At 41.1% G+C, this 25,727-nt stretch overlaps 1 protein-coding gene across 2 annotated transcripts in view; it reads right to left on the bottom strand.

The window, feature by feature from the left end:
- Positions 1-2,592: 2,592 nt before the first annotated feature.
- XRCC5 (X-ray repair cross complementing 5) overlaps positions 2,593-25,727 on the bottom strand; it is a 67,002-nt gene continuing 43,867 nt past the window's right edge. For both annotated transcript variants that reach the window (XM_072985264.2, XM_072985265.2), the window contains exons 16-21: positions 25,271-25,340; positions 13,414-13,523; positions 12,774-12,870; positions 9,755-9,822; positions 4,881-4,952; positions 2,593-3,843 (exon numbers count right to left, since the gene is read on the bottom strand). In XM_072985264.2, coding sequence (XP_072841365.2) covers positions 3,829-3,843; positions 4,881-4,952; positions 9,755-9,822; positions 12,774-12,870; positions 13,414-13,523; positions 25,271-25,340 — 432 coding nt within the window. In that variant the 3' untranslated portion in view covers positions 2,593-3,828. The remainder of the gene's footprint in view (positions 3,844-4,880; positions 4,953-9,754; positions 9,823-12,773; positions 12,871-13,413; positions 13,524-25,270; positions 25,341-25,727) is intronic.

Below are 25,727 nucleotides of genomic sequence, written 5' to 3'. Positions count from 1 at the left end.
CAGAGCGACCCTAACATACCTCAAGGTATGTGTGGTTGTCCAGATGACGTTAGACAAGGTGAGAGACCCTAACAAGGTTTTCAAGGTAAAATAGTCAAGGAGTGGCTTTACTAGTTCCACACCCCCAGTGAATTTCCATGGTTGAGCCAAGAACTGAACTCAGGTCTTCCGAGCCATAGCCCATTACTCTATCCACTACACAACATTTGGAACGTGATATTCACCCCCTTGCCCTTTTATGTCCTACAGTTGTCATAGGCAAGCCACCACAAAGACAAACACAACTGAACTCCACAGGGTAGCTGAAATCCTGTTGCTTAGTACCATGTTTCCCCGAAAATAAGACAGGGTCTTATATTAATTTTTGCTCCAAAAATGCATTAGGGCTTATTTTCAGGGGATGTTTTATTTCACAGTTATATCTTCTTCTGGTTGCTGCACAGTAGTGGAGGGCAGTGTTTCACTTAACTGAGGCTTATTTTTAGGGCAGGGCTAATATTAAGAGCATCCTGAAAAATCATACTAGGGCTTACAGTATTTTCAGGTTATGTCTTATTTTTGGGGAAACAAGGTAATAATACATCACACTAGAGTTAGGCCCATTGAATTCATAGGGATTTGATGAGTCAACTCCTTCATAAATTCCATTGTTTCATATAGGCCTATTCTAGTTCTGACTTACTACACTAAAGTAAGTCTCAACTAGAGGCCCATTAGACCAATGAAACTTAACAGAGGAGTTGACTCACCAAATCTCCAGATTCAGTGACCCTACTTTAGTGCAACGTATTACACTAAGCAACAGGATTTCAGCCAGTAGGACTTAGCCTGTGTGCACATATACCTCAACCAAGTCAAGAGAGTGCTCCTGCCTGCCTGCATGTTCTGTTTTGTCCACTCCACAACTTATGTAAAACTGGTGGTTGTATTAATAGTTCTGCTGGCCAATGAAAGAGCTTGTGTCCATTTTCTCTATATTGTTAAAAGACATAACATATTCTTTCCCTGGGTGTACCCATCTCTGAGAGGGATACGGTGGACATTCGGCTAACAACTTCAACTCAAACTATACAGTTAGACTTTGAACACTGAGACAGATGATCTGGTAACTAATACAGATTTCCTGACTCCAAAACCCAAGAAGCTAGTGATGTGTTTCTCCATCCAGCCCCATCTGGGCCATGCCAGTTCAAAAGCAAAAAATTAACTGGGGGTGCTGGTGAAACCTAAGTGCTGACTTTCTCATAGCCACAGAATATTCTCCAGAGCCAACCTACTGCTGCAGCAGCATATATAAAAGCAGCATACAAAAGACACTACTTCTTAGCTGATTAGCTTGTGAGCTCTTGACATATGTTTGAAGGATTTTACTAGGCAGCCTCGGAGCTAACAGCAGGAATGTCATGCTTTAGGCAATATTTAAGACTTAGGGTTTATAGCCTACTAGCCACTCTGCCAGCACAAAGGAAAATTGCTTTTATATCAGCACATATCTCCAGACACCTCATGCTTTCAGGATTTATTTGTTTAAAAGACAGATAGTTGATCAACTAATAATCTTTCAACTGAGAAACAGGAGGACGACACAAAATCACCCAGCCGGATATTTACAACAAATCGATTTCTTATCACTCTTTACTTAAAGTAATAACCATGGTTCCAGAACTGGGAGAGAGACAGAATATAATATTGAAAAAATAAAAGTGTCAATAAAACATTCTAGAATATTAATCTTTGACAATTAGCTTTCAAAGTCTTAGGCTCTGGAAGCTCACCACAGAAAACTCCTTTTGCAAGCAAAATAAGACTCCTGAGTCCAGATACAGGAGGAGAATGTGGATGGAAACTAGTGGCAGTTTCCAGCTGGCTTCCTCTGAAGATTATGATGCTTTTGCAGATGTAGATGCACCCTGCATCTGTATGCCAGGTGCCTACAGGCCAGCCAAAACCACACCATTCCCTTCATACTAGTTCAGCATACTGAGGGTGTTGGAGACAAGAGAAGGGAGGACAAAAACAGTCAGAATTACAGGAGAAACAGAAAATATATTGGCCCAAAGGCTGTATGTGATACCATCTCAGGACTACATGCATGAACACACTCCTCTTGATCTTTTATTACCGGGATGAAGCAGAGAGTCTTCTCTTAGCCCTCTTTCTCAATGAGGAAAATGTGATCTATATTAGGATCTCAGTGGCAGTCAGTGGTCCATGTTGAAATTCCTCAAGCAGATCCCATTTTCCTCACACAGACACCTCCTCCCATGTTGCTGGCAGAAGTGGAGGAGGTGATGGTAGAAGCAGCAGCAAAAGAATCGTCTGCATGAAATGAGTGGTGAAGGTCACGGTATCCACAGGAGGCAAACCTAAGCCTTTAGGGGTGCACAGGGTGTACCCCCTTGCATTACATGGAATAAACTTCCTCCATCAGATAAATATATGTGTTTTTTTAAGCATTCCTTTCTTTTTTGTTTATTTGTTTGTTTGTTTGGTTTCAGGCTGCTGTGACTTTGAAAATTAAGATATGGAAAGTTGCCAATTCAAATTCTATTTTCTGAACATGCACATTTCCTGCAAAAATGAGAAGGCAAGTTTTCCACAACACACATTTCAGTTTTTAATATTCTTCTAGGTTCTTCCCGCTTGTTAAATAACAATCTTGTATTTGAGAACAAACAAGGCATCTGCATCACTTAAATTGTTCTGCATCATGTTCATATACAAATTCCATGTTTTCAGCATTAACAGTACTGACAATCAGCTACACCGCAAGTTGTCTTAGAAAAACCAAATGAACAAAAACTGCTTGGAAGTAGCGACCTTGTAGAAAAGGATAATGAAGAAGGTTTCCAAAAACAAACTTTGGGAGCAAAAAGATGGAAGAGGTGACAGGAAGAAGGGAAAGGAACCTAAGTAATTATGGTCCTATTGGGTTGCTAGGGAAATGAATTATGTACACGCTCAATGTGCCAGAGTTCCTAACATAATCATTGGGTCTTGATGGCAACAAAAATCACAATGGCATGTTTCCAAGTAAGTATCGCCCAGTGAATCTGGAGAGTGGCATGGGTGGGATTGTGACAATATCATCTCCAAATCTGGGGAAGTTCCTACCTCTGATCTACACACAGGCTTCCTATTTGGAAACCAACATCACCACATAAAATGTGAGTTGTGGTTCAACCAGGAGATGCTAAATTGGAATGGACACAAGAACCATGAGTGCGGACAGATGAACATCCACCATGGTACGGCTTTCCTTCTTGGGGCAGCATAGACAAATGGGGGGGGTGTTCAGCTCCTTGTACAACCCCCCCCCAAATGTATAGGATTGCTTCTTGGTATGCTAAGTATTTATACTGGTCATAAACACACACTACTATTTCTGTCAGCCTGCCCCCCCCAATGCAAACACACATTTCTGGTTATAAAATCCACAGGGATTTCTGCCCTGACAGTATTCTCTGACCAGGTAAGACCATGAGGTTAAACCATAAAAAAATCTTGCAAATATAACAAAGAGGGACATATTGCAACACGTTATGAAAAAGATCTATTGTTAAAAATACGGATACATTCTGTGACAAGAAATGTTGACTAAAAAAGACACTATGACTTGCAAGCATGGTGGCAAACAAACAAACAACAGAACAACTGAACAACCAAACAGAACAACCAAACAATAGTCTACAAGATACTGGCAATTTTTGGTGCCCACTCTATGAACCTGAGCACCTAAAGAAGTCTCTCTGGCCCACACTTCTGATGTTCTCCCTGGACTCTAGAGATGTCTTCAGATCCAAAGATTTCAGGTTGCTGCCCATCCATTTAAATCATATCCAGCTGCAAAATAACACATTACATTTAGATAAGAGGCTATTCATTTCAGGGCAAAACTTCTGAAATGGGTGAATCTCTGGGCTGTCAACTGTGCTAATTCTTTACACATTATAAAGACTAGCAAGTTTTATCTGATACACACTTTTGTGGATTGCAGCCCACTTTCCAGATGCTAGGAGTAACGTATGCAGAACAGACGGAGATAAGTTACTATGCCATTAAACTCAAGGTGGTACATGTGGAGGACCCCATTTTCAAATAAAATAATTTCCCCTGGGTTCTCTCAAGATACACTTCCGCTTTTCCCAGCTCTAAGTTGGGCAATGTTCAGGCTCTATCCAGATCCCCCAGTAGGTGCTGCTATTTACGATCTAGCTCAACTGAAATGCAGGTGAGCAGATGTAATTTAAGACAGGGATTACTTGAAGACAATAATTACTGCCACCCAGAGTGGTAGAATCTACCAGATGGGCAGGATATAAATCAAATAAATCACATAAAATAAATAATAATATATCAGAAGTATTTAAAAACATTAATCAGTAAATACAATAACATTCAATAAATAAAGGTACGCATATGTGCATAATCAAGGCATCTTTCTTATTGTCTACCTGTTGGAGTTATGACTCCTCAACATCATGTTTTTTGACAACAGAGATCCAACCAAAGCTCTCATACTATGCACATTTAACGAATGGAAATGTGCATAGTAATACTGGTTATACTTGCCATGTAATTACTGAAACCCTGTTGTGCAGTTACACAAATGACATAGTTTTAGACACAAATTGCCATAAATTAAGAAATCTCCATAAACATTATCTGATGCATGCTGAATGGCACGTCTCAGCTGAGATAGTGGGTTTGATAGCTGGATGTACTATGCAATCCACCAATGGCCATCTCTGCTCTACAACACCGGAAGCATAACATACACTTGTGTTCATTCATCCTTGTTTTCATGCTACAAGTAACTTTCCCTGATGCAACCCAGCTATTCCAATAATAATGCTGGAAGATTTATTTAAGACACTTACAAGATCATCAACATCGCCACCTTCATCAGCCACTGGGGAAACATCCATAAGTTTTTCTTTGGGAGCCAGGAACTGTAAACCAAGTAAGTTTGAAAGTGATCAAGTAATGGATTCAGATTGTTCATTATCTACAGCAATGATCAAACAAACAAACAAAGCAGCTTTCAGTTTACTGAGTGGTCGGTACCACACCAGGTCGAGGTTGGACTGCAATACTGTACATAATACTAAAAAAAGGAGAAAAAGAAATATAATTACATTAGAAAAGAACTGTTAAGAGCTCTTAAGCTGCTAGGAGTTCCACTAACTAATTATCAATGTCAGATGCAGAAAAGGACTACCAAATACAGTGGTGCCTCGTATAATAAGCGCCCCGTTTTGCGATTTTTCCCCATAGGCACCATTTTCCCCCAGCTGAGCGGCGGGAGCTTTGAAGCCCCACCGCTCAGCTGGGGGAAAATGTCGCCAGTGGCCTCGGAAGGACCCCGAAGCCACCATCCCCTGCCGACAATTCCCTTCCGAGCTCTCAAAGGGCCCCCTCCGATATTGGAGAAAGCCCTTTGAGAGCTCAGAAGGCTCTCAGCGGCGGCGGGGGAAGGGTATGGGGGTGTCGAAGGCTTCCAGGCCTTTGCCTGGAAGCCTTCCGACACCCCCCCACCCTGTCCCCGCCGCCGGCAGCCTCCCCAAGCCATTCTCGGACTTCTGGAAGTCCCAGAACGGCTGGGGAAAGCGGCGCGGGGAGGCTTCAAGCATCGGGGGCAGGGTGGGGGGGATCGGGAAGGCTTGAAGCCTACCCGCGCCGCTTACCCAGGCTGTTCTCGGACTTCCAGAAGTCCGAAAACGGCCTGGGTAAGCAGCGTGGGTAGGCTTCAAGCCTTCCTGATCCCCCCCACCCTGTCCCCGATGCCAGTAGCCTCCCCGCGCTGCCTACCCCAGCCGTTCTCGGACGCCTGGAAGTCCAAGAACGGCTGGGGAAAGCGACACGGGGAGGCTTCAAGTGGCAGCTGCAGCGCGGGGGGGTGTCCGCACCCAGCCTCCCACCACGGCTTGGAGCCAAGCCGTGGGGGGAGGTTGGGAGGGTGGTGGGATTGGGATGCCTTTCAGGCATCCCGGGCTTGGATCCCACCCGCTGCCGGTTACCCTTGGGTAAGCGGCGGCGGGTGGGATCCAAGCCCGGGATGCCTGAAAGGCATTCCAATCCCACCACCCTCCCCCCGCGGCTTGGATCCGAGCCGCTGCGGCTACCCCGGCCATGGCCAGACTCTAGGGAGTCCAGCTATGGCTGAGGTAGCCGCTGTGGGTCACATCCAAGCCGGGGGGGAGGGAGAAAACTGGATAATCCGTTCCAATTGGAACGGATTAACCGGTTTTCAATGCATTCCTATGGGAAATGGTGCTTCACATAACGATGTTTTCACATAACGTTTTTTTTCGGAACCAATTAACATCGTTATGCGAGGCACCACTGTATGTAAAACCAAATACGGGACAACTAAGTCTGCACTGCAAAACAAAAGCAAATAAATTTTATTTAAGATGCCTTGGGCTAAAGCAGAACATGTGAAGGAGAGGAGACTCCAAACCTCATAAACTCGGAATGGCATGTAGATGATTCTCTGTTCAACAACTTTCCTCAACCACAAACTACTTTAACAACTCCAATATGCAGGGGTAAGAGTAGCTTTGTCTTGCTTCTGATAAAACCTGTTGAGTGCCATCTAAGGAAGTACTTTAAGGGAGCAATCTTTAGGGGAAAGAGTACAAAAGAACAGAATTATACTGAGAATTAAGTGGCTGAAAGAATTTATCTCCAGATAAGAAAGGGCAATGTACTCAGTCCTCAAGGCCACAAGGAACAGGAAGAAGCAAAACCCTGTTGGCTGAGTTAGAAGGGGCAGTTGAAGCATCCAAGGACATACATAAGTCAGTCAAGTTAGCAACACGCAGCCTCAGAGCATAGGAATGCCTGCATCCAACCTAATTTCTTTTTTTTTTTTAAGTTATGAACTTGATTCCAATCCAATTTTTCTGCCACAATGTGAACAGAAATTTAATTTAGTAGGAAAGTATTAGTCTGGGCTTCCAAAATGAGACAAATGCCATTGTGCTTTGGGCTGCTATTTTTGTACCTGACAGTCGCTTGAATTGCATCAGTATCCAAAGCTTGCACATCCCCAAAGCTGGAGGCAGACATTACCCTAAAAGTAGTGCTTCACTCGTAAGACTGCCTAGATGTTCTGGCTTTCTGGAGTAAAAAGCATCACAGACTTGCGAAGGTTATACAAGCAGGGAAGATTGCACAGTCTCCAACATCATGCCTGTGTGCTTCTTTTTCCCTGACACTGAATGTAATGCCATTATTGTACAGTACAGGCAATATTGAAGTAAAAGCAAGTTGTCAAATTTAAAAAGCTTTTCTCCACTGGAGCAAATCCCATTTTTACATAGTTAATTAAGGTAAAATGGTATTTCTGAAAGTTACTTATTTGCTGTGAGGCCTCTAAAGTGGCATTCTGGCACTAAATTAGATGTAAACAACACATCAGAAGACACAGAAGACGAGAAATTGCTTAGCAACACAATTAAACTTTTTTTAAAAAAAACTTTCCATCTAGAAAGCACTTGAAAGTCTCAGCAGTTTAATTTTTTTCCTCTTTCCTGACAATATCTGTTTTACATTTATGTAGAAACAAAATTACATGTAATAGTGATGCTGAAATCCATTACTTTCCTCAAGGTAACAACAGGATGTGCTTGGCAGGTCTGTTTAACATGATCATCTCGGTGTTCTAAAGAGGCACATTCCTTCCCTTTGTCTCTGAAGAACACACTGCCTTAGGGAGGACTCGAGACATGCAGTTTTATGTTTTTGGTCTTCAGCCTGGGGAATTCTGGGAGCTGTACTGAGTGCTCTCAATCCAAGAGACGAAGCTCCGGTTTATACAGGATATGGGTGATGGGGAAAAGCCCGTGTCCCAGCAAAGCACTTGGCACTGACACATCTATACATTAACTTAGCATGCCAGTAATCAGTGGTCAGGATGGGTGTTCTGCTGCAAAAATGCCAGTTCTCTTTCAAGGAAAGTAAGGACTTTTCATAGGAACTATACACAAAAATCAGCCCTAAGCCCTGAACTGCAGCAGAATCAGACAGGAATTGAGCTGGAAGAGTTGACTGTCAATTCAGAGTACAACTATGGGAAGCTTCTTGGAGAAGACACATATTTTTAAAAAAAAAGGGGGGGGAGGATATCTTTTAAAAAATAGACTTCCCCCACTTGAAGTCTGAATTGATACAATCTAGAAGTCTTTTAGTTCAGTCTGCTATTGCCTTTCATTGTATACTCAGACCGATTCCAAAGAGAAAGTAATAAAAACACATGCATTTCCTCCAAGGAACCGAATGTACTGAATGAGCCTCCTGCTCCCATGTTTTTCTTCAGGAAACATCCAACCTCAACGGCAATGGCCTTGAAAAGTCATTACTTGCCTGGATGTGAGGTCTGACAGAAGGGCACCTCCAGGAAATGCCTTCTGTTTTGTGGCCTGAAAGAGCTATTAACATTTTAAAGGAAATCTTCACTGCTTGGTGGCCTCCTGATGTGTTGGAGTACAGTCCCCATAATTATACAGCAAACAGTTTGGAGGGCATGAAGGAGGCGGCACTGAAGAACAGCCGACTATCTATGATGCTGAGAAGTCAAATCTCATGTGTGGTCAATAGAGAACACCTATGTACTGCCATGGAACAACAGGCACTGAATGGCAGCTACAGTAGCTCTTCTTAACAATGTGGCTTCATATTTGCTTCTAAGACCAAGGTGCTTCTGAACAGACCAACTTTCTCAATGTGTGTGGAAAGATGACAAAAAACAACAACTAATTCCTAAACACAACCAAGAGTCTTGTGAACCTGAAAGACTAATAGGGTTTATTTGATAGTGGGTTTTGTGGACTGTAGCCCACTTTACTGGATACCACAAAAGGAAAAAGGGACACCAAATTTCTGAAATCCCTAAAATACAAATCACTATTGTCTGAAGGCATTTTCCTGCTTCCACAAAGTATTTGCTGCTCAAAGTATTTTTCATACATCAACAAGAAGAATCTAAATAGCAGAGGAAGACAGAATCCGCCGTGTGCCAGATGTAGCAAGACTCATCCTGGGTAGAGCCTGTATCTTTGTAACAGGGTTCTAAAAAGGAGGAACTGGATATAAAGTGAAACACCTTGTTTGATGGACGTAATTAGAAGCCCAGGAGACAAAACAGCTGATGGATTCAGAAGACAACCAGTGGCAGGAATATGCCAGCAGATCTCACAGGAATGTGCATAGCAGGTAAAGAGCACACTATTTTGGCACAACCAAATGGATTTCATGTGGCCTAAAGATGGGATCACACCACCAGGTTTCCATCTGCTGAACCAGATCACCGCAAGCCTCCTGCAAAACCTTGCTCTGCCAAGTGGCATAGGTTAAGGTTAAGGTTAAGGTTCCCCTTGACAATTTTTGTCCAGTCGTGTTCGACTCTAGGGGGCGGTGCTCATCCCCGTTTCCAAGCCATAGAGCCAGCGTTTGTCCGAAGACAATATTCCGTGGTCACATGGCCAGTGCGACTTAGACACGGAACGCTGTTACCTTCCCACCGAAGTGGTCCCTATTTATCTACTTGTATTTGCATGCTTTCGAACCGCTAGGTTGGCGGGAGCTGGGACAAGTGATGGGAGCTCACTCCATCGCATGGATTTGATCTTACGACTGCTTGGTCTTCTGACCCTGCAGCACAGGCTTCTGCGGTTTAGCCCGCAGCGCCACCACGTCCCTACTAGCCAAGTGGCATATCTCACTTCTAAAAATGAATCTTTACAAATACCTTTTTGGCATCTTCCGCTGTCACAGAGCTTCCTCCAGCTTCATCTTTAGTGATCAAGGAAATTTTATCTAAAAGTAACCGAAGACGTACAATATTACAAAATCACCCTACTTAATGATATTAGAAAAAGAGTTAATGGACCAAGGCTTTGCCATCACAAAGCACATTTGGGGTGGGGGGATGTCACTTGAATAACATAGCTCTCACAAACAAGTTGAGTATCATCATGTACCATAATTAACATTCATTCCACAGTACAAATAATAAGGTTTCTTTATATATATATTTTTGTCTAGACCATAACATTTTGAGGGCACTCAGGAAAAGCCTTTGGGTTATACACAACAGTTTTTCAGTCTGAGGACACTAGAGGCTAAAAAGCCTGGGGAGAATGCAGCTAGAAGAATGCTGATTTAGTCCAACATGGATAAAGAAATGAAAATTGGCAGTTGATATGTTAATTGGTTTATAGATATGGTTGCACTGCAATGGTCTTCCACATTAAGTCACTAAATGTCTCTTTGGGAAAATAACAGTTTACAAGGAAGACAATTCTGTTTGATATTTATCTTGTTTCTTTACAAGAACCCTTGGGAATTTTATTTGTTCTCTTCAACAGCATTTCTACTTTCACTAAATTCTTTACATTCACGACAGTTATGAATGGCTCTTCCAAGCCGCCATCTTTGGCAACACAGAAACAATTTTCATTCCTTGGTCTCTTCTCTCTGTAACCTGAACTCCCATTACAGTGAAACACTCCCAACACATGAACATTACACAGTTAATATTTCAAGAACTTAAACACAGTCAATTAATATTCTGAGTCACTCTTGCACCCTAACTTGTTCCCTGTCATATATCTAGATTGTAGACACTGGGTGGATTTTATCTGTGAGCAATGCAATTTGCTTTCACTTTTTCTGCACCTGGACTTTGAAAATATGCTAAAGAAACAACATGGAAAATCATACTTTTCTGTCCACATTACTGTAACAGCCACACCTTTTGCCACAATTTGTGTTAGTTACACAATGTTTATTGTATTCCTCCTTGGAGAATTAGGAATCTTCATACTCTAGCACCCTCCTTGAATGTCAACAATTTGTCCAGAGCTGATTAATAAAGTTCCATAGTTAGCACATGTTCCACATTGCTGGGTATTTCCTTCATCCAAAGTTACTTTTCCATTACCTAAACATTCTACATCTATGAAAAATTTAAATTCTGAACAGGGGAGACTGGTCACATTCTGCTAATTAAAATTTTGAAGTGATGCAAGAGAAAGCTGTATTCAGCTGAAATTCAAACTTCACGTAAGGTCTATGGATAGAAAGACCCAAGCAGAATGGCTCCGGGGAGTGAATATTCCAGACCAAAAAGTTAAAGTGGAACTATATGGTAAAAGCCTTTGCATGGACCAAGAACAACATCAGACCTACACTGCATGGTTTGAAATTCAGAGAGACGGAACAGAGGCCAAGATGAAAAGAAGCAGACAAAAAACTTCACAGAAATTCTAAGGAGACAAAGAAGGCTGTGGTGTGGAAAGGTCATCAGAAGAAGGGGCGCTCAGGAAAACTGAGTGACAAGAAATGAGGTAGTGGTGACAGTAGGACACCTCACAAAGATATTAGAGACAGGGAGGCTTAATCAAGGATAGGGATATTTATGAGAGAGGAGGTATGACTCTCCTATGCCAGTTAAATACAAGAGCCATTTTTTTGTTCATAGCAATAGAAAGAAACTGCATCTTGTACTACACTATGAGTCTTCACATGCCTTTTATTAAAATTTGTGTCACCCTTTCCATTTCACAAAGAGAAATACTAAGGCACTGACCGGGAGATTGATCTGGTCAATAAGGTAGCAGAACCCATGGGGTTGACATTCAAATCCACAAGATCTATTAATTGTTTTCAAGATCCATGAATATGTAAAGTTATGAACGAAACTTCCAAGCCATCATCTGCGACAACAGACATAACTTTCATTGCTTAGTTTTTCTCTCTTGAAGCTGAACTCCCATGATAATGGAACTCCCCTTAACTCAAACTTCATTAGTCAGTATTCATAAATCAAAGGTTATCCCAGCTCTGGACAAAGGTGGAATTTGTCATTACAAAGAGTACATAATTCGGCAATCACGGAACATGGGATTTGCTCTTCCCAAGTCTATTATAAGCAACAGGAACATGTTGTGATTATACATATGAAGTGGTAACAAGAGCAGCTGAACAGGAAGTCAAGTGGCCAAGGCAGCAACCCTAGAAAAGCCTACTACTTTCTATCTAAGACTATATAAGCATATCATGTAACTGTGCAAATATCCTAACTGTCCCCAAACTAATGAGATACAACATAAATTGGTTTTGTTCCCTATGTCCAAAGGCATCCATTGAATAGACTGTGTTATTTTGGAGCAGTGTATGTATACAATTGGTGCAGTTTATTAGCAATAATACATGGGATCCAACAGAGGACTTCTATAGCCAGAAGGGTCCCTTCTATCTCCTGGAGGATTCTGATCAAGTGTTTTGTGTGTGTGTGTGTGTGTGTGTGTGCTGGCTGAACTGAAGAAGAATCAGTCTGCTGATTCACCCAGCTCCTCCTCATGCCGCCTCTATCCTTTGTAAATGTGCTCCAAAGATTTGTGGAATTCTTTTAAACAAAGACTGCTGCTGCTCTGGTTTCCACCAATTAGAAGGGTTCGTAAACAGAACTCCACTTGGCGACATTTCCACTGGTGGAACAGAAAGTCTGGATCCAACTCAGCTCCCTCATCTGAGCACTCTCCCCTTTCATTGTACACATACCACTTGTTACCATTCTAAAAATCTATATTTTAAAAAGCAACAAACCCTGTTTTTATTTAGGTTCTCTGCTGAAGTGATACCAGTCTGCATCTTTCTTTCACCAATTATTTTTTCCGGAAAGAAGTGCAATTTTCCTCCTCAAATTTCCCATCTTCTAAGCATCAAGCCTTTGCATAGCACACTGTAAATAATGTTTGACATACCTTGTATTATAATCTCCCAGAAATCGGTTAAGTTTTTGTCTTCTACCTTTTTTTTCAGAGCCTCCAGAAAATCATTAAAACATTGCACTTCTGACAGCTGAAACAACAACAACAACAACAAAGGAACAACACAGAAAAATAAAAGTGAGCTTGACACCCAAGTGACAACATATTCTTAATTCATCATAACACCCTGTCTGAAAACAGAGGCTGCGGGGAGAGACAGGCAGTGAAGCATTTCAATCTACTGCACATTCAATTCATCTGGCTTTGCTTAGAAGCAAACTTCTAATGTGTGGTGAGTCACTAAAGAAATGACATTTCACAAAGCAGTACTATTTCTTTTGTTATTTGGTTTTTTAAAGACATTATTTGGGAATGGTACAGCTTCCTCTAAATCTAACAGGTTGCAGCCATTTTCCTTCTTCCTTTCAAAAGCCCAGTAGAAGCCAGCTATACCTTAAACAGGGGCCAAAGACCAAAATATACAATACCAAAGCATCTTTTAAGTATCTAGCATACCCAAAACAAATGCATTCTGTGCCCCCTTTTTGATGCTGTCTATTGTATTTTGACTACAAGGATGCTTGGCCACATTCCACTCCCAAATCCCAGCACCGAATGCAGTATCTCATGTTACCTTTATCGCTTCCTCTCTGAAAACCTTTATGCAGTCAATGCTTTTCATATAGTACAGAGGCCCCCTGTTTTCCAAAAACTGGTGAATGTGTTTTATTAGCTGCTGGCTGACTAGAAGAAAAGAATCAGATAATTATAGGAGTTATTCACAAGGTATAATCAGTGTGACTCTCATACAAATAATGCAAACAATGCGATATGGATTTAAAAACTGACATCAGATCTGAGTAGGGTCTAGCAGGGTAATAGAACTAAAGGAAAGGGCACTAAATCTATAAGAGCTAAGGAAATGAACTCAGCAATGCACCACTTTTCTTCCTCCACCAGCGTTCCTATGACTTGGGTTGTGTCACCAACAAGGAAACAAATATCAGACTAGTAGCTGTGTTAGTCTGCGGCAGCACAAGCGAAACCAGAAGTCTTTTAGCACCATTCAGACTTAGTTTTTAATTTTTCACTAGTTTTCATGTGTCCAAACATATTTCTTCAGATAAATGGAGTGGCTGTTCTCTGGGAGAAGTTTAAAATTATTGACAGGGAAGGATCAGCAGTCTAATTCCATCATAATTGTGTTAATCGAGGTTCTGACTGTGTGACAAAGGCCTAAATGACTGAGTTAATGTATCTAATGACACAGGAAACTCTTGCCTTTGTTAAGGCCCAGAGTGTGTGTGCTGAACTTCTGGCGTATTCTTGCATGAACTGCAGCTTTGAGGTCTAAGCAAGGAAGTCCAGGAAGGGTGTGAAGTGTTTGCCCACTGGTTTCCAGGTATTTCTATTTCTGATGTCTATTTTGTGCAAAAGATACACCTAATATTTTTACTGTTTTACATCCCACCCACCCCGCTTCTTCTCCTGTTCTCTTGCTCTGCGTGGAGGGTGGTGGTGGTGGTGGGAGAATGGAAGCCTACAGATGCTACCCCTCCACTCAAAAAAAAAAAAAAAAAAAACCACACAAAACACCACCCTATAAATTATAAAATTGAAAATTTATAAAAAGGCAAGATACCCCTTGTCCCCTAGAGCAGGGGTCCCAAACCCCCGGTCCGCGACCTGGCAGCAGTCCGCGGCCTAGATAGGACAAGGCCGCGTACACAGATCTCCTGCCATCCTGCCGTGCATGCACTCAAGCACCCCCGTGCATGTGCGCAAGCACGCTCCCCTCACAGATGTGCCACCTCCCCCGCAAGTATGCCATGCCCCCACGCAAGCGTGCCACGCCCCCTCAACCAGTCCACAGTTGGGAAAAGGTGGGGAACCACTGCCCTAGAGAGCACAATGGGAGTTTATAAACCCAATTTATTTTTCAAAACTAAACAGTTGTAGTGGGTGTGAGAATGCTAAGAGTTCATCTATCTCATTTTACTTATCTCTGTCAGAATCCTCCTGCTATTCTTGCTCCATCTGAGTTAAACATTTGGTTGCTAGACTCATTCCCCTTCAAAGAAATAGGTATATTTTTTACATTTTCCTGAAAAGGTATGCATTCTGTATGATGTTTTCAAACCAACGCAGGCATTTTAGTTTCCTTTTCTGGTTGGCTAAAGTATGTTGAATCCACTTTTCAAATATATACATTGTTGTGCATATTTTCACAATATGAACACAGTTTTGTGCATTTTTTTCTGCTTTTTCAGAAATACAAGGATTTGCCCTCTCCTCCTCACCACATTTATATCCTGCTAGCTGTATGACATCTGCAAATAGTATGGGGATTAGCACACACAATCAGGGCTTAGTTGGATCACTGCTGTTTACTGTGCAGAGTACATATTACACAAAAGCCCTACTCTAGTTGATATTTCCCTCCTGCCCTTCAAAATTCCAGTTAACGTGCCACAGCAGTAAAGTGGGTCTGGATATTGCTTGCCCATCATTACATCAAGGGCCAGACTTAACTCTTCCCTGATTTAACAAAACCCATTAAGTCACATAGTGGGAACCAGAACTGGAGGAAACACACAAAAGAAAACATAATAGAAATTGCTAATAACTGGAAATAGGGTACAGGCTTGAAAACCCACAGAGACACATTGTAATTAACAGTGATTGTTAAAACTCATTGGAAAACTGCTGAAATTCAGAAAATTAAAATTGCAGGAATTTTGTGTGTGTGTGTGTGCGTGTGTGAGAGAGAGATTTCTGCAATTTATAGCCACATGTCATTTATTCCACATCATCCCCATGGGTACCATTAACCCCAACCCATTGGGGGGTGAAGGTGCTGCAAATAGTAGGGAATAATGGGACACACACATTCCATAAACAGGGCTTGTTCCATTAGTGGAAGGAGAGTAAGGATCTAAGCAACAGATTTCAACTCGATTTTGCTTCTTTTATTAGGTTGGTGTATCTCATTAAAAAAACATTGACCCAGTTTTACCTTGCATATAAAACAGATGGGGGTGCTGAGCAAGATATCATCATAAACTGGAGATGAAGGGAGGAGAAAGTACATCAGATAGTCAGCCAATGGAAGTCCCTCCCACCCCGACAAAGTATTTCCCTTCCAAATCAATAGCAAAGGTTTAGATGAAAAGATGATCATGCTCTCTCAATTCTGCCCAAAAGATACCTGGAGCTCTCTTATTTATCATTGTAGCATTGCATCATGTTTATGTTTGCCAGTAATAAAATGATGCTCACATAAAATGCCAGTTTACACTGGCATTAAGGACAATTCCCATGCCCTGTGGCACTTTACACCTGCTCTTCACCATTTGTTCCAGAATAAAATAAAAATGTTTATTTATTTAAATATTTTAACTTGCCTTTCTTCTTTAAAAGGACCCAGAGTGGCTTACAACAATTAAAATACAGTATTTAACTTGGTAACAATTATACAACACTAAAAGGTTCCATGAGTACAAAACCAAAACATCAACAACAAAACGCATCATCAAGACCAGAATACATTTATTGCAGTAAAATACAACAATCCATTTTTTTAAAAAAAAAAACCCACTTGGCAGCCATTCACACAGGCTTCAAGCTTACTTATAGAGAAAAGTTTTCACCTGCTTCCAGAAAGACTGCAAATTCAAATGGGGCCCAGCCTAGCCTCCTGTGGGAGGGAATTCCAAAGTCTGGGAGCAGCAACAGAGAAGGCCCTCTCCCATGTTCCCACCAAAGTGGCGGGAATGAGAAGAAGGCCTCTCCTGATGATCTTAACACTTGAGCAGGCTCAGAGAGGGAGATATGGCCCCTGAGACAGCTTGGGCCCAAGGCATTTAGAGCTTTATAGGCTAGAATCATCACTTGAATTCTGCCTAGAAATGGATCAGCAGTCAGTGGCTGTAACAGGGGGGGTTGTGTGATCTCTGTTTCCAGCCCCAGTTAGCACTCTGGCTGCTGCATTTTGCACCTGCTGAAGTTTCCTGATACATAGGCAGCCCCACATAGAAATAAAAAGAGGACCTAAAGTGAGCCTTTAGAGACCAAGTATTATAAATATGCCATAAACGTTTGTGATGTATTTAGTGTTGGGCAAAGTATGAATATTGATGGTCAACGAACACAAGCATTTGTTTTCTCTGTCATAGAGAAATGCTCTTCTGCCCAACTCTTCCTCCTAGAAAGCATTAACACTGCATACCCTTTACTTTCTACCAGGGTTGCCTGATTCAGGGAAGGAGGGTTGTGGCGGGGCTCAGAATTATACATCTGCCTTGGGCCCTAGAGACCTTCTGAGTGCCCACACTACCCAGATGAAAAGAATGTAAGATGGTGCCAGGATGAGCAACCGAAGACTCAGAGCAATAAATCAATATCGCCTTTTAAAAACAAATTGGTCCACTAAGAAAAGTTTCCATTAATAGACAACAGTGTGAGAGTGTAAAAATATGGGATATAAACAGCATGTAAGCCTGGTGCCCAGAGCAGAGTTTGGTTCATGAAAGGAGGCCTTGCTGAGGTCATTAAGGACAACTGGGAAAGATGGAAAGCGGCGAGATATGCGCTGTAGCAAAGGACATGTATAGTTGACAGCATGATGTTGAGAAATAGTTGACCACAACTGGTAAGTCCCAATGTACCCTGGAGATTAAGAAAGCAACAAAGGGCACAAACAATTTCTGTATCAAGCCTATAAAATGCCTATCACTGTATGAACAATTTGTCTTAGGCCACAAGAAACTCCCGGACTCTTGTCGTTCTGCGCCTCTAATTGCAATGAGATTCCTTACTTCTAAATAAAGTTATCTGCGCTGAGACAGTCTATTTGTTTGAGGGCCATATTTTTCTAACAACAGTAACTGTCATCACTGGAAAGGCCACTGCAACTAGCCTCTGAAGGCATAAAGCAACCCAATGCCTTTGCTGCAGCTTGGAATGTATGTTACTTTGAAACATTGTCAAGGCAGATGAGTTGACAAAACTGATAACAATAAACTGGATTCATGTTGGGTTAATTAAATGTGGCCTTCACATTGCTTCCTTCAACCCTTACATGATGATACATGAACGGAAATGTGTTTCTACACAAAGAGAAAATTCACAGCACTATCAACTGTAAAAGGTAGGGACATATGCAGTGCCATATCTTTTAAAGGTAAAGACCGAAGCTGTGGTTGATTCTACCCATTTTGAAAGAGATTATCATTTTCTTCATTTTGGACTACAATTGTTAGAAGAGATTTGTGGGAGTGCCTGTACATTAGGGACCAAGAGTAGTATCACTGTAGAACGTAACAGGAGGTTGTGTATAAATGCTGCAGTGACAATATTTTTATACATATTTGTTATACATATTAGTTACAATTCACTGGTTGAAATGCTGTAGTAAGTCACAAATAGAGTAATCCCATTGAACCAATGAAACCTACATAAGAGTTGACTTACCAAATTCCTAAGGATTCAATGGTCCTACTACAGCTGCAACCTATTACTGGACTTCAGTCAATGGCCAGCATCCCATTTAAACCACTGTAACATAAGGTTACACCAACATAAATGTGCTGGGTGTTAACACCTGGCAACAAGGAAGTGCACTATGGAATTTCACAATCAATCATGTGTCCCCAGCACGATCCTAGAATTCTTTCTTTCTCTCCCTCAGCGTCACTTGAAACTCGGCTCTAAAGACAGTCCCAGTCCTCTACAGCAGTGGTCCTCAACCTTGGGCCTCCAGATGTTCTTGGACTTCAATTCCCAGAAATCCTGGCCAGCAGAAGTGGTGGTGAAGGCTTCTGGGAGTTGTAGTTCAATAACATCTGGAGGCCCAAGGTTGAGGACCACTGCTCTACAGAAGAGACCGAGGGCTGCAATGAGGTATGGGGTCCCTTTCTCTTAGATCTGGGCATTTTCATGAAATGACCATGCAAAAGCTCCTCATAATTCCACAAGAATCTATAAAACTGTCACAACAATTTTCCTTTTAGGATCACCATGACTGCAATGTCAGCCTTACCATTATGCTTATCCCAGAATTCCAAAACACCATTAAACAAAACAAAGCCTAATTACATTGTTTTAAAAATATCCCATATTTCATATTATAATAGAAATACTTTCCAAGATTTAAAAAAATGCTTCTTGAAATCACATGATACAAACAATAGTTTAAACTTAACTAGCTAATCAGGAACATGAATGCACTGCAGAGGATTGAGAAATGTTCTAGGGTACCCCTCCTTTTTTTTTTTTACAGTATATGGGACTCCCGGATCTCACATACATCCTGCAGGAACTTCTAAGAAACCCAGGACACACAACTGTATAACACACCCTATGGTGTACGCTGCAAGAGAAGACTAGTTATTCATGATTCAGCTCCCTTTCAGGTAATGTTGTCCCCCAAAACTGATGGCACAAAGGAAAAGAAAATATTCTGATAAACCTCTAATGTGTTTTAGGCTTCTTGGGACTGTTTTAAAACTGTTTTAACTGGACTTTGACTAAAGACTAAATCACTCATTTACCCATGGCACATGACTGGTACTATAGTAGCAGCAATGCTTATAGACAGGTTAGTAAAACAGAATCAAAATATTTAAGGTGGGGGGGGGTAGAGATGGCTGGCCACTCCAAAAGAACAAGAGCCAACGCTTTATAAATTTTATACATAGCCAACCAACTGAGAATGTTACAATTTTAGCTTTACAAGTCAATTCCTCCCCCTCCATGGCTAATGATTTTCTCATAAAATATTCTAATTTTCTACAAATTGCAGCAATAAAAAAATATGCCCTGCTGCTTTCCCCCCTACTTCTAGAGCACTTCATCTTCATTGATGTGTTAAATGAAAACCCCAGGCACCAAGAAAGTAGAGTTGAAATCTTTATTGTGTGAGAAACACACTCCCAAGCTTCACAAAATTACCCAGCTCATTTTAACACACTGACCTTTCCCCCATCAAAATGACAACCCGATTTCTGTCTGAAAAGAACTTAGCCTACTTCTGCTTAGTGATGGCACTTTTTGGTAATCACTCCCAGGAGACTAAAACCTGCTTGAATAATTCCATAAAGCAATGTTATTCAGTACTAGAAAGAAACAACTAGTATAAAAAAGGAACAACTAAGACATCTGGATCCATTGTGAGAGACTTTCAACACAAGTCTAAAGAAATCTTCACTCCATATACTTACACACATTATAAAAGCTTGGGATTTTCTTACTACCACCTGGGACTTTTGACCCAACTGCAGCTCAACTCATACTCAAGAAATCTGAGCAGAGCAGAGCTGGTGAAGGATAGTCTTCTGGACTATTATGTCCAGAATACCTCAAGCCAGCACAGCCCTTGGCCAAATGGGTTGGGGGTTCTCTGGAAGTAATCATCCAAAATGTAGCTTCTCCCATCTCTGGAACAGAATCTGGGTATTAGTTTGGATGATCTTCAGCCTCACCTGCTTTCATACACATCACATTGTGCTGGAGGTTAGATGGATGCAGCCTAGCTGGAAGAGTGCCCAGGTTTCTCCTGCACTTATTTCTTGCTCCATTTTATGTCTCTCTCTCTCTCTCACTCACTCTCTCTCTCTCTCTCTCTCTCTCTCTCTCACACACACACACACACACACACACACACACACACACACACACACACACACACACACACACAGATATTGCGAGGGAGGGTGAGAGGGAGGGAAGGGGAGGGAGGAAGGGAGAGAGAGAGAGAAACTGACTGAAGATCAAATGTTGCCAAAAAGAGAGTTCTCTCAGATAATATTTTATTTAAGTATGCCAAAGCATCACAAGAACAAGCAGCAAACATAATGATGCCATTTTCATGTTGCTTGGACATCACAATGGAATCTGTCCTGTGTCAGAGGAGCCCGCACAGGCTATACACTCTGCATACACTCTGCAACCAGCATACAAATTTACGATGTTGACAGTCCTGAGTTGAGTCTGTAGAGTGTCTCTGCAACCTTTGTCAAAAATATCTACTGTTTAAGGAACTGAACTTGTTGACGTGAGAGGGTCTCTGACCTCACATGTACAAACTAGTCAAAATGTCCAAAACAGATTTGCCAGTAGTGACAAATCACTCAACCATAAAAAATTTAAAAAATAAAATAAAATAAGAAAAGGACCCAAACCAAAACTGATACGGAACAGTCTTGACAGAAGTCCAGTGCGAGAAAATTCTTCAGAAGACATGGGCATCCTTCAGCCTGAAGAACCATCAACAGGCAGTTTGATAATCAACCAAATATTGTGTGTTGCTTCTTTTTATCCCTGTAGCGTTCAGCCCTGCCCTCACCTGTCCGTCACAGCTGAGCAGTGGAACAGCAGCCAATGAGGGGACGGAAGGTGGTGCTAAAGGGGGATGAGCTGGGATATGAATAAGGGTGTATGTTGTATGAAGAGAGATTTTGAGAGATGTGAGATTAGTGTGGAGACTTAATGAGTCTGTGGGCCGGTGAGCCAAAAAGTCAGTGAGAGAAGAGTCTGTGTGTCAGTGAGAGAGAGTTATTGATTAACCACTTGTGATTTACCTATTTTATTTTACTGATCAAATAAACAAGTTTAAGTTTTAAAGAAACACATGATTCAGTGATTTATTGGTATTGAAACAGCAATACCTGGTGGCAGCAATTTGAGAAGAAGAGTGAGCATCCCCTGGAGGCCTGAGAGAATAGAGGCTCCAGCGTGCTCACAACAATCCCCTGAAAAAATAGTGACCAATACCAACAACAATTCTACAAGCGTAGCTGAAATCTTCTTTTTTCCCTTGGGAAGAGCTCTATTCAAGCCACAGAAGGTAGGTTAAAAAGGGGGGGGGGATGCTTTAGCTCCCTCTTCCTCTGAAGCAGTTTCTAGTTCTCTCATACCACCAAAAATGCCTTTGCGAAAGGAACTTCCTCTGTCTGTGAAAAATCCTGATTCCAGACTGCATGGAGAGACAGAGAGCCTCCTCCTCATAAAGTTCTTCTTTTTGAAAGGAGAGTAATGTTGGAGCAGAATAGTGCCTTCCCCTGTTGACATGGTTACTTATATAAAAAAAACAGAGAAGGCCTGAATAGGGATAATGTTAAACCAAATCCAAGGACTAGCACAAGGAGGTACCTGTTCCATAGGAGAATGATTCCCTTCATGTAAGCACCTTTTCAGGGAAGTGTTTGTTCCCTGTTCTGATGATGACGACGATGAAGAAACTTCTATTTCACTTTTTCTTCAATGACCTCGTGGTGGCCCACACAGCCCTTCTCTTCCTCACTTTGTTCTTCGAACAAGTCTGAGAGGTAAGTCGGGCTGAAGAACTGTGTTACTAGCCCATGGTCATCCAGGAAGTTTCATCAGTGGGAATTTGAAACTAGGTACAGTATCTTGGTTCTCCATCCAATGCTCTACTACACCACATTATTTTTCATGGTCAGAGTATTTGAACACGTTCCCTTTTATCTGATGGCCAGAATTCTAGCGGCATTCACACAAGGTCTGCATAAGTTGCTATGGCTCACTGTGAGTAACTGTGGAGTAACTCAGGACAGGCCTCTGCTGCCTAGCTGGTCATACATCCAACCGCACAACTGAGATCTGTCCCCATCACCGCACCACAGCAGTGGCGAGTAACACAAAACATATATACACCAACATGAGTCCAGCCAATGCACACTCTCTCTGGTTTTGGACAATCAATTTTCTCGTTTCTTACACATGCATGATCTAAAATATGCACTTTTCTTGGGTAAAGTGAGCCAAAGCTCAACATCCTAGCAGCCCTCTGCCATTACTCATGATGCAATATAGGCTGAATGCACAGGGAACGAAATTAAAGTACCTAGGTTGCAAAAAGATACATGACAATGTTACCACTCATTTGCAAGTCAAGAGAGAAGTCTTAAAAATAATAATAAACTGGACAAGCCACCACCAGTTAAAACAAAACAAAAACCAATTAAGAAAGCTCAAACTGAACGAAGGAGAGTTCATTCATCACTACCAAAGCAATCCCCTTGCCTTGATACTAAAATAAACACACATGCATTTTCAGTCCCAAAACTGTCACAGAAGTGACCACATCACTGCCTAGTTCAACTCTACAGTACAACACTAAGGATGGCAATTTTCTCTGCAGTAGCCTTCTGTGTTATTCTAGCTATTCAACACTGCCTCCTTCTACTTATAAACTTATCCCCATCCGAACCATTCTGATCTCTTTACTCCATTAACACAGCTTTAAATGCTAATGAAAACGTTGAGACTCAAAGGGTACAGTTGCATTTCTCTGAGGCAAGCTGTTAATTTGCAATGTTTTTAATCTCCTTGTGAGCCACTGAATGTGCCAGGAGAACACAGGGACAGAATTAAAAATAAGCAAACAAGCTCTTCAACTTTGCATATAGGTACGATGCGTACTACCGTGTTTCCCCAAAAATAAGACTGTCTTATATTAATTTTTGCTCCAAAAACACATTAGGGCTTATTTTCAGGGGATGTTTTATTTTACAGTCATGTCATCATCTTCTGGTTCCTGCAGAATGCTGCACAATGGTGGAGGGCGGGGTTTCACATAACTGGGACTTTTTTGGGGGATAGGACCTATATTACGAGCATCCTGAAAAATCATACTAGGGCTTATTTTCAGGTTAGGTCTTACTTTCAGGGAAACAGGGTAGAAGGCCACTGCAGTACAACAGCAAAAGTGGGAGATGTTTTTATTTAACTCTGAAAAGAAACACAGATCTTAATGAGGCCATTTAGGAATTTCAATCATAGGTCTTACTGATCTCTATTCAGATATCACAATTAATATGGCAGACAAGTGGACTTTTTATTTGCTATACGAATGTAAAGCAATCAAGAAGTCCCACATCAAATGATAACAATTATGCTGTAATTGTTAAGAATTCTGATATGTAGTATTGCCTTTCGTATAATGTATGTTTCTGTGTTTTATTACTCAAGTCCATGTTTCTATGCTTTTGCAGACTCTCTTCTAAAATTGTTCACATTTTTCCAAGTTAACAATTCAGTTGCTACCTGATCCTTTTCCTTTCTTTTCATGCCATAAATATACACCAGCACAAGGCACTGTCATCAAAAGCTTTATGTCCTGCCAATCCCAGATCAACCTGCCAATCCTTGGAAAATCTGTGGTAAATCAGGGAGTCAGGTACCATGTAATAAAAGGACACTAAGCTATTCTTCCTTGGAAGTGCTTTGATTGTTCCAAGGATTTGCAAAACTGCCTAGCCACAAAGTGCTGACAGCAGTTGCATGACCTGAGGTATTTAGCTTTGTTTGTCTGTACAAGAGGATTTGGAAAGGTCTCACATTTGAGAACTGTGCACTTTGGACTGTTACACATAGAAATATTTACTGGAAAATCAGTAAAAGGAAAAAGAAAATGTACTGAAAAATTCAGCCTGAAAACTGTTTACTTTTGGTACTTTTTACTGAGCACTAAGTTTTCTGGAAAACCTTTTTCTCTTTAGTACTTTCACAATTCTAAATGCTCACCCATATTAAACAGAAAAACATGAACAGGAGAGAAAATGGAACAGACAGCAGCACAACAAATGAAAAATTAAAGGGAGGATGGGATATCTCAAAAAGTAAAAATAATTTATTTTATTGGTATTATTTCCAGTTATTGTCTATAGTTATCAGTTCTTTAAAGTAACAATGTACTGAATAGAATACTTTAAAATGTCACCAAAATATTTTGCTTAGTGAGGATGCAGACTGAACAATCGACTCTGTAGTTACACATCACTGTACAACAGGATGGCAAACTGGTGTTAAGAGTCGAGGTGTCCAAGCATGGATATGAGCAGACTGTTTCTCAGCTACTATAATAAAAGTGTATGAAAGACACATTTGTCTGGCAGAACTAATGATCACAACGTGCTATTTATTTTATTAGCTTTTTGTTTTGAGATATATTTGTCTGATTTACACCTACAACATTTACCTCTACATTATCATTTAGAAAACTGGATGAACTTCCCTTTTTGCCTGAACAGAATTTCGGCTCTTTGGCTTAATTAAAATAGGAACTTTTTTAAAATGGCCCACTTGTGGACTCTTGATGATGAAAAGACAAACATAAGCAGTGACAGAGGATTATTGCAATGACACACAAACCTGAACAATCGTAATTAAATTAATCTCAGTTAGATAAAATGAAATAATGGAATACAATGGCTTATAAGCACCTTCGAACTCAATTATTCTATGATTCTATGACTCTATGATCCAATCAGAACATTAAAAGATCTACAAGCCTCAGCACACAAGATAACTACTTAATACATTTGAGTAGAGGTTGACAAGTACACTGAGTTGGTTGATTCATGAAGAGAGAGCTGTGATTATTTAGTTTAGATCACTTGAATCCTGAAATGATCACTCAATGCAAATTCAAAAACTCAAAGGAAATAAATAAACAAGCATCCATTTACCTTCTTTAAAGTCAACAGTCTTCTGCTTCACCAGCACTCTGAAATTTTCTGCTGGGTTAACACTTCCAACCTACAAAATAATCCAGCAAAGGTTACATTCTCAGCTATTACACTAATTTCTTCAACATTTTTTGTAAAACAAAACTAGAATCTGGAGTGCTTCCTCACTCTCTCAGTTCCATAAGATAAATCACTCTGGATATGTGTTAATGTCATATAGTGTACACCGATCAAAAGTGAATATGACTGGAGCAGCTCTACAAGATGAACTGGGCAGATGTTATTCTGCCCTCTCATGATGTGGTCATTATCTCCAAAGACATGGGTCAAGATAACAAGCCCTCATGCTGCTTCTCTAGCATAATTTTAAAACTCTCCAACTGCTCTGGCTGCCTTTACATTAGGACGTTCGCTTAATTGGAAGTCAAACCTCTTTGCCAAATGAGCAGAAAACAGC

The sequence above is a fragment of the Pogona vitticeps genome, chromosome 1 (genome assembly GCF_051106095.1).
Source record: "Pogona vitticeps strain Pit_001003342236 chromosome 1, PviZW2.1, whole genome shotgun sequence".
Classification (NCBI taxonomy): domain Eukaryota; kingdom Metazoa; phylum Chordata; class Lepidosauria; order Squamata; family Agamidae; genus Pogona; species Pogona vitticeps.
This window is presented reverse-complemented; position numbering and strand designations above follow the sequence as displayed.